The sequence below is a fragment of the Anopheles coustani genome, chromosome 3 (genome assembly GCF_943734705.1).
Source record: "Anopheles coustani chromosome 3, idAnoCousDA_361_x.2, whole genome shotgun sequence".
Classification (NCBI taxonomy): Eukaryota; Metazoa; Arthropoda; class Insecta; order Diptera; family Culicidae; genus Anopheles; species Anopheles coustani.
Window position 1 is genome coordinate 2,806,814 of NC_071288.1, and position 10,567 is coordinate 2,817,380.

The 10,567-nt window shown below is 40.5% G+C and overlaps 1 protein-coding gene across 1 annotated transcript; it reads left to right on the plus strand.

The window, feature by feature from the left end:
- The first annotated feature begins 5,387 nt into the window (after positions 1–5,387).
- On the plus strand, positions 5,388–10,230 carry LOC131260121 (platelet-derived growth factor receptor alpha-like). Its single transcript, XM_058261789.1, has 3 exons — positions 5,388–5,469; positions 9,225–9,449; positions 9,515–10,230. Exons 1-3 carry the CDS (start codon positions 5,388–5,390, stop codon positions 10,228–10,230), a joined length of 1,023 nt encoding a protein of 340 aa, XP_058117772.1.
- The last annotated feature ends 337 nt before the right edge of the window (positions 10,231–10,567 follow it).

Here is a 10,567-nt window from a genome sequence, read left to right on the forward strand (position 1 = left end):
TGCAAATCATCAAGAATCCGTTGGCGGCGACGGCTTCGTTCCGGGAGATTGTGGCTTCCGGCGAAAAAAATTATTCACCATGATGTGTGTTTTGGTTCTGATTTACTCATTGCTCATTGTTGCAAACATGTTGTGAAACTAAGGGACGCCGACAGGGTGGTTGATAATTCACAGGGGGGAGAAAAAACAAATATGGCGCAAGGCTTTTCTACAAACTGAATTTTAATGAAATGCTCGATGAGCAAGCTGGAGTTGACTCGTCGAAAAAATACTCAGCAAAATTCCCCGACCATCTGCATCCATTCCAAAGATGTGTAAATCTTGTTTTCATGTTGGTTGGATTATAGAGCAAAACTTTTCCCTCCCAATTAGTGAGGGATAATTTCGAGCAGAGCACAGATGATTTGGGTCATAAATTAGCATGCGTTTTGTTCGGAAAATTTAATTACTCGCACCATCCTCTGGGCTTCCGCGCTTCCGTAGTCGAAAACTAGGGTTGACTCCACTTCTCAACGGGGCTGTTTGCCAAAAATGGATTCTGGTGGCCTTGACAAAAAGTTAAAGCACGACTGTGTGCGGCTTAAGACTAATGCAAAACAAATCAAGCATTCGAGGAAATAAATGATGAATACAGATTTAAAAAAGTTGTTCATAGCCCTTTGGAGTTACAGTTCAACAAGACTGCAGCAAGATAACACATAATCACTGCAGTAAGATAACAAAGAATAAACAGTAGAAACCGTTTGGCTATAGTTAATAATATTTGCCATAACCTTATGAGTCACATTTTTATCGACAAAACGTATAAACAAAAAGTTAGTTCTAATCTAAAGAAAGGTCATAGTATTGGTTATACATATTTGAATAATATGTTGTTAGTATTGAAGGTTGAAGATAACGCGTTTATAACGAGTTTATATAAATATCGAGAATATTAAATTTGGGTATACCGAGAAAAAACCACGGATGGTCATATCGAATAAATGCTACTCCTCGCTTTGATGGATGATCATTTATAGACCACACTCCCCCCTTGTTTTTAGAAACGAAACGATCCTTCTCGTGAGTACTTCTGATCCATTTTTCGAACTCTTGCAGAAGCTGCAATTTTTGAGAAAGTATTGAAGAGAAATGACACGGTCTTAACCCGTTCCGCTGCATGGAAAGGGGATGGAAAAGAATTTTCCAACCCAATACAAACCGTCCTTTCCGTCCGTCCGTCCGTCCGTCCTCGGCCCGGTTGGAGAAATCAAGATCGATGAAGATGAAGTGGTTCCGAAGGACAAACCCATTAATCCTGCACCAGAAATGAATCCGTCGCGTGATAACACTGTTTTTTTTTCTTACTGGTGTCTTTTTCCGTTGCGCTGGCTCTTTCGCTCATTTTTCCACCCAACCCCACGTGGGTATGGTTTTTTGTGTGCTTCCGGAAAGGGCAGAGGGCGCATCCGAGTGGAGAGAGGCTCGTGTCCGTATCCGCAGGCGAACCGGGAATGCGTGGGAGCCGTCTGAAACAAAAGTGAGCCTTCCATGCAGCGTGAACAGCCTTTCGGACAAAACGGATGCCAGGCAACGATGAGCCCTGTCTCGTTCCACTTTCCCATAGCAAAGTGTGGAAAAATTGAAAAACTGCGAACCGTCAAACGAAAACTCATTATTCATTCTTTGCGTCGATGGCGTTATTCATCGACGTAAAGCGAACAAATGAACGGGAAAAAAGGGTCAGTCCTGGTCGGCGGCACCAGTACATGCCGAAACGGAAGCTTACGCCAACCTAGAGGCCTGCCGTTCATCGCCGCCACCCGGAAAGATTCTGCAAACGCGTGGTCGTCCTTCTCGGCGTCGAATGAGATGTTAAGCTCAACTGCCTGCGTCGCTGGTGTAGAATAATGAAACGTGACGTTGACAGAAGCACAATGAAATTACGAACGATGGCAAGGTTCCCCGGGAAGACGGTGGGCAGAAGGACAACATAGCTGCTGTCTGTAAATTCCCACACCTCCCCCATGCCATCGTGGCCCCTTCGAGACCGGCGGATTGGCTGCGACTGGCAACCTTTCCGTTGCAGGTCATGAACATGCTTAATAGCTCGTAGAAAACGATGTTCACAAGTCGATACCGAGAACGGTGCTTGGCGGCGGTCGTGTCGATGGGACAGGATACAGAGCAAGAGGTACGGTTGCCTCGCCAGGCGAAGGGTTCTTCCGACCAGCTTCCAGCCACGGCGAGCTGGCGTTCGATTTCCGAAGGATGTAAGAGCGATATTTTTAAACGTTCACACATTCGCATCCATCCACGATGTGATCGGATTATACGCTTTACAGGGAAGTCGTTGAAGCTCCAGCGAATCTTCTGCCAGGGACGTTTCAAGAGATTTGTGTCGTATTTTGCTTGCATAAGGAGTCGAGAATCGCAAGGAACTGTACACACGAAGCTTCAGTTGAAGCTTTTTAATTCCGCTGTGGTTATATTGGGTGTTTTTTTTGGTATTTTCGCATGTTTGTTTGTGTTGGTTCCATGATATTTTTGTGTGGTTTCATTTGCAAATGAAATGTTCGTGGTTTTCTTAGTACTTTGGTTGTTTGTGCGATTTATTTTTCAAATTGTGTTCATTTTACCTTAGTTCCTAATCCCACACCAGAATTGTCCGGTTTTATTCAACCTGAAACTCGTCTGCAAACGGAACCGGCCATCCCTGGTAGTAAATTATACCAACATTAACTGGAAAACACGCTGGGTGAAACATTTCAGGGGCATGAAAAATATGCCGGGGCATCCGTTTGCCGGCATGCACGTGTTAGCCATTCCCAGTTCCTATCGTGTGCGGCTAACTTTTGGCCGAAGGAAAAAGGTAACGAATCAGTTGCGGACAGAAGGGCAATAATTCACGTACCCCGAGGGTCCCGGGACCGATGTTTAATTGTGCCAGTGACCCGCACCTTTCCTTCGTTCGCGCTCGAACACATGATTTCAATTTAAAGGGCCACGCATTTGCCCTTTGCCCTCCAAACCGCCATCAAACAAAACCGACCGATTCGCCGAAGGGGCGTACAATTTCCGTAAAGTGTTGAGTGCTTTCGGGCACAACGGTTTGGATGAGCCCGGTCGCCCTTTTTCCACGTGCTGTGGGGGAATTCCCTTCATCCGTTTTGTCTCCTTCCCAATGATAAGGGTTTGTGCGTTTCGATTGGTTGCTTTCGTGGTCGTTGATTGTTTAATATTTGATAAAAAAACAAGAGAGTAAAAACATTTCCACGACGACCCGGTTGTGTGTATTTCACTTTCCACGTTTTCCACGTCAGAAATAATTGCAAAGTTTGCAGTGAATAAGATTTATGAGCACATCCGGCTGGGAATGATGCGAGGGGCAGCGAAGGGAGTTTCGGCAACTTTGGGCCGAGCGAATTGTCGAAACATTAGGACATCGGGAATGCGGGAAGCGAATGGGATACGGAAGTATTATACATTATAGGTCTTCCTGCTTTTCCCGTGCAATGAATGCAATATAAATAAACAGAAAAAAACAACTTCACCTCTTCTCAGCGTGTCTGCTTCCGCAAAAGAATGTTTTCTATTGAAATACTTTTCCTCAATTAAACCGAAACCGACCGAGGCCGAATCACAAGAACCGCTGATTGGCTGGCGCATTTCCCAGGAATTGGGTCGACAGGGTTTTTTTTATCCAACATTTTCAACTTCCCGCGGAACAGTTCCACCAGAAGGGAAAATTCCGAAAGTGGTAGACCCGTTTTTGGTTCGAAACAGTACCGGGCGAGGAAGTAAGCAAGCAGTAAAATCAAGATAAGATTTGTGGCTAATTTTAATTGTTTAGACGTTTAAAATTCAATTCTTCACCGATTCCGAGTTCCATCGGTACACTTTGGCCGTTTTGCAGATGTGATTTCTCACTTTCCATACAGTTTTTCGGATGCCAAAAAAGCCGTTTTCAGCGTCTCAGAAAAGAGTTGTAGAATGCACCCTCAAGAAATAGAGAATGGAAATATTTGCTTTTGCATGCTTGGCCGTCCCGAAATCGTATTAGAGGTATGGGCGGATTCGTTGAGCGTGGTTGACAAAAAAAAAGAAATGGTTTTATTCAGGAACAGGAAACAATTATCCAACCAGGAAAAAGACCAAAATGTTTCTCTCTGAACGGTTGTTAACTACATCACTATCCAAGGTATATATGTTTCTTACAATGAATACTACTTTATAGACTTCCGAACATTTACAAGCCTAGATTCATTTCACACATACACTCAGTTCAATTTCTAATCTTTGAAAAGTTTTTTGGTTCTATTTTTGTGTTTGCTGTATTAACAACAAACGATGACTAAAATGTTTTTTATTTACCACTTATCAGTTAATTGTTACTTCAAAATGAAAAAAAAACACCGGATTCGGGTGATTCAACTACGTTACAAAAGTGTTGAATGATATTGAGCGGTTTGGTGAAGGAATTTCTTAAGCTCGGTTTTAGTACGCCTTGGGGCGGTGGAGGAACAAGTGTAAAGTATCAGCATTACATTTCAAAGCAAATAAGTGGAAGTGAATGTTTTTCAAATAACAGCAACCGTTCACTATCAATTCGTTCCAAAATCAATAAGTATTTACGTGAATCCCACAATGAAGAATTTCGTATTGCTTATGTTGATCGCTACCGGCATATCTGTTGGTAAGTAATACCAAGGAACATCATGTTAGTGCAGTGTTTTTGACGTAGCATGTTTATGTACCACAAATTGCAGCTGTGCCAATCGATGTGGAGGTTCGTATCGATGGCCCCAGTTTTGTAGTAATCCAACAACCATTCAAGCTCATCTGCCAACTTTCAAAGCCTGTACCGAGTAACTACACGATTGATTGGTTTTTCTATAGAAATGGTACACAAAAAGTACAGGTTTGTTCCATTTGAGTTATTTTCGTTTTGCTTACTTGAATCTATAAGAATAAGTAGATTTTATTGAAAACGTAGTAAAATAATGTTTTATGTGGCTTTTCGGAAACAGGTCATAGATACCGTTGTGGCCCAACAATGTAATATTGGTCAGATGAAAGCGGCATTTTCGTACCAAGCGGGACTATATGAATGTTGCTTAAGTGATTCGAAAAATTCTTCGAAATGTGCTGCAAAGCATTTAAATCTTCTTGAGTTTACTGGTCCTAATAAAACATTCGAAGCAATAAATAGTGTAAGTGGTCGTTTAGTTACGCCCCAGAATCAAAATTTCATTATCGCTGTGCATCATGGAGTTCTGCACGTTAATGTTGATTTCTACAAAAATAATCCTGCTCCCGTTTCTGAGGTACCCGATCCAAGCGCTAGTGCTAAAGACTCCCTGTGTAGTCAACACACTTTAAAATGTTTTGATTTTACATCTGGTGAAATGGAGGATAGTGGTTGGCTCAATATTACCTCCACCTACAACAACATTGTTTCAAATTACAGCCTCAACATAATGGTACAAGGTGAGTCAATGATAGCGACAAGTGTAGTACATATTTGCGAGTAACATAATGTAATTTCAGGTGCTCCGAAACTGGCAATGAACGACATCGTAGTTGTATCTAGTGATGAGACGGATTTTGTTTGTCGGGGCCATGCCTATCCTCCACCAAAAACTATCACGTGCGAATTCCTATCATGCAATGAAAGTACTCTGGATGGAGCCGATTGTTTCCACAAGACGGACATCCTGCCATTAAGTGTACGGTAAAATTTGCTTGTTTGATAGTAAACATAAATTAGCATCATAGACCAGAACAAACAAAATAGTTTTCTTGTTATCAACTTGTTGCACTTTGAAAGTAATTTCACTTAAATGAATCACACCACATATGCTTATCAACTTGTGTTATGTTCTAAAAATAAATAGTTACTATACATTTCAGTTTTATGAGCCTAGCTGTTATGTAAAAAGTATATAATTTGCACTTTATCTAAATGTTAATTATGTTTGCTAACATTTACCATACATCAGCTAAACACGCATTGTTATTGTTTCAATTTGGATATTAATTTCGGTTTCGTATCATGGCAGGTTTCCAAACATGCTGACTCAATCGAGTTCTTTGCTTCTGGAAGTATCCCGTCACCAGGATTTGGTAAAGTGCAATGTACGGCTAACAACTCTCAAGGCTCAGATTCTGTTAATGCAACAGTTTTCAAGCTTGACTTCTACGACGAAGTGGTGCTGGAAGTCACATCTCCAATCGGAACGATTACTTTCGATGATGTAGTAACTTTAAGATGTCGAGCAAATGCGTACAATTTCACCGGTAACTTTACTTTTGAGGTCAATAACGAACAAAACATCATCATGGGACGCAGGATCAACTATTCTTGGGAGACGTTTTATACCGTTCTCCCGCAACAAAACATTTCTATCGCAACGAAAGTGAAATGTCTAGCGGAGTGTAAGGATGGAGAATCTGTGAGCGCAATGCTGGACTTGAGAATCGCAAGTGGTTCGAAACATATCGCTTTGTCAACGAATGTAATTGATTTATTTATTTTAGTAGCAGTAGTAGTAGTATATGATTTATTTTGTATTAACTATTAGGTGATTTACATCATTCATAACAGAGATGTAATGAGTTCACAATTTATTTTCCTCATTATTTTTAAAAGTATAAGTCCGCTGTGCTTGGTTGAAAAATTAATAAAATCATATTTTCAATTCCATCGAACTTCTTTAGGCCACTCGTTTTCACAGTATTAAAACTTCATCCGAACAGTAGTACCCTGGAAAACAAAAAAAAATTCAAAACTTATCTCTCCAAACAGTTGTTTACTACATCAGCATCAAAGAATGAAAAAAGTAAAATGTTTCTTACAATGAATGCTTCTTTATAGACTTCCGAACATTTACAAGCCTTGATTCATTTCACGCATACATCAGTTCGTAAGCCAGTTTCTAATCTTCGAAATATTTCTTGGTTCTATAGTTGTGTTTGCCGTAGTACCAAAAAAAATGATGACTGAAATGTTTTCTATTTACCCCTTATCAGGTAATTGATAATTTAAACTGAAAAAAATCAAAACATTCGGGTGATTCAGCTATGATCGAAAAGTGGGGAGTTTTATTGAGCGGTTTGATGAAGGAATTTCTTAAGCTCGCATTTAATGCTGTGAAGGCGATGGAGAAACAAGTATAACATTACATTGCATTTCAAAGCTGCTGAAAGCGGATTTTTTTTTCAAATAACAGCAACCATTATCTTTAAGGATTTGCGTGAATTCCAAAATGAAGAATTTAGTATTGCTTATGTTGACCGCTACCGGCATATCTGTTGGTAAGTAATACTAAGGAACATCATGTAAGTGTAATGTTTTTGACGTAACTTGTTTATGTACCACAAATTGCAGCTATGCCAAACGATGTGGAGGTTCGTATAGATGGCCCCAGTTTTGTAGTAAACAAACAACAATTCCAGCTAAACTGCAAAGTTTCAAAGCCTGTACCGAGTAACTACACGATTGATTGGTTTTTTCAAAGAAACACTTCACAAGAAATGCAGGTTTGTTCCATTTGAGTTATTTTCGTTTTGCTTACTTGAATCTATAAGTTGCCAATAGACATCTTAGATTTTATTGAAAACATAGTAAAATAATGTTTTATGTGGCTTTTTCGAAACAGATCACGAAGAACCAAGCGGCCCTGAAATGTAAATTAGACAACAATAACACGTTACTTGTTTTCGAAAAGGCATTTTCGTTCCATGCGGGACTATACAAATGTTGCTTAAGTGATATGAAAAATCCTTCGAAATGTGCTGGAATGCATTTAAATGTTATTGATTTTTTTCGCTACCCCCCTGAGTTCAAGAATGTAAGAAGTGTAAGTGGTCGTTTAGTTTCAAACCGGAATATGACGTTCACTGTCGCTGTGCATCATGGAGTTCTGGACGTTCGTGTTGATTTCTATAAAAATAATTCTGTTCCGGTTTCTGAGGTACCCGATCCAAGCGCTAGTGCTACAGACTCCCTGTGTAGAAAAGACAATCAAAAATGTTTTGATTTTACATCTGGTGAAATGGAAGATAGTGGTTGGCTCAATATTACCTCCACCTACAACAACATTGTTTCAAAATACAGCCTCAACATAATGATACGAGGTGAGTCAGTGGGATCAAAAAGGGTGGTACATATTTGTTAGTAACATAGTGTAATTTCAGGTCCTCCGAAACTGGCAATGAACGACATCGTAGTTGTATCTAGTGATGAGACGGATTTTGTTTGTCAGGGCCGTGCCTATCCTCCTCCAGAAACTATCACGTGCGAATTCCTATCATGCAATGAAAGTACTCTGGATGGAACCGATTGTTTCCACAAGACGAACATCCTGCCATTAAGTGTACGGTAAAATTTGCTTGTTTGCTAGTGAACATAAATTAGCATCAGCAGAACACACATGCTTATCAACTTGCATTATTTTTTAAAATTAAATAGCTACCATACATTTTAATGTTATGAGCTATTATGTAAAAAGTATAAAATTTGCACTTTATCTCAATGCAAATTGTTTTTAATAACATTTACATACATCAGCCAAACACGCATTGTTATTCCTTGAATATGGATATTAATTTCGGTTTCGTATCATGGTAGGTTTCCAAACATGATGACTCAATCAAATTCTTTGCTTCTGGAAGAATCCCGTCACCAGCTTTCGGTAAAGTGCAATGTACGGCTAACAACTCTCTCGGCACAGATTCTGTTAGTGTAACAGTTTTCAAGTTTGACTTTTACGACAAAGTGATGCTGGAAGTCACATCTCCAAACGGAACGATTACTTTCGAAGACATAGTAACTTTAAGATGTCGAGCAAATGCGTACAATTTCACCGGTAAATTTACTTTTGAAATCAATGGCAAACAAAACATCACCATCGGACGCAGAATGAACTATTCTTGGGAGGCGCTTTACACCTTGGAAAACATTTCTATCGCAACGAAAGTGAAATGTCTAGCGGAGTGTAAGGATGGAGAATCTGTGAGCGCAACGCTGGACTTGAGAATCCCAGGTTCGGAACATATGGATTCGCCATCGAATTTATTCGATTTATTTGCCATAGGCTCCGTCGCGGTAGTTTTCATATTCCTTATGGTGCTTTATACTGTTATCAAGTATAAACCAACGGATGTCAGCAAAACCCACTCAGATGCAGCGAAAGTGGATGTTCCTGCTGAATATAGATTCGACAAAAATAACCTTACCCTAGGACGAAAGCTTGGAGAAGGTGAATTCGGTGTCGTATTGAAGGCCGAAGCGAAATACATTTTGGCAGGTCAACCGTCCACAACGGTTGCAGTAAAGATGATGCAGGGCTTTGGCGGCGATTCGATCCGGAATTCAATTATAGCAGAGCTGAAAATTATTATTTTGATCGGCAGGCATTTGAATATAGTCAATTTATTGGGAGCGGTCACCGAGAACATTCGCGACGGTAAGCTGGAAGGCAGTGTCATCCTAAACCTTTGAAAAATCGTTACTGTTCTGTGTCTTTTGCAGATCAACTAATGATCATCCTGGAGTACTGCCGATACGGAAGTGTGCTGGAATACATGCGGAAGAACAGATCGAACTTCTTCAATTGCAATTATGATATAACGTCGGCTTCATCGCAACAGTACTGGTTTATCGGAGAGGAGGATGAAGAGGATAGGACGAATTTCCAAACGATGGATCTGATCTGTTGGTCGGCGCAAGTAGCAAATGGAATGAAGTACTTGGCATCGAAGAACGTCTTCCACGGAGATCTGGCCGCGCGCAACATTTTGCTTTGCGAGAAAAATGTCGTGAAAATCAGCGACTTTGGTTTGGCGCGAGTATTCAACCATGGCACATACTACAAGAAAACCAGCAAAGATCGGGTTCCCTTCAAATGGCTCTCCTTGGAGAGTATGTCCAACCAGAAGTACAGCGTTCAGTCGGATGTGTGGGCCTACGGTGTGTTGCTTTGGGAGCTGTTTTCCCTCGGGACGAATCCGTATCCGGGGGTCCCCGTGGACGAACACTTCTATGACCTGCTGAAAGGGGGCTATCGCATGCCCAAACCACAATACGCCAGTGAAGCCGTGTACAATTTGATGTTTTCTTGCTGGAATGAAGATCCCAACCTCAGACCATCGTTTCCGAGGCTATCCCATGTATTCCATCAAATGCTGCCCAACTCGATGCGAATAGTGAGTTTTGTCGATCTGCATCCTGTGGGACAGTTTAGCTAAGTAGTCTTTTATTCAATCATTTCTTTTCAGCATTACATAACTCTCAACGATCCTTATGAGGAAGCAAATCTCAGACAAGTGAACAGTGAAAACGACGAATCAAGGGGTTAACGCGTTGAAGCAATAAAATGTATTTATATCAACTATATCCAGATTAAAAAAAATGCTTCGATAATTATACTGTCCAGCTATATTTTATCGAGCCTGCATAGAAGACGAGAAGAAAACATTCTTTGATGACAGTAGAAAATTAATAAAAAGATTAACATTTTTAAAGTGATAAAAATCACAATCTATGACCAATCGCGCATAAAGCCCTATTAAACATAATTTAATC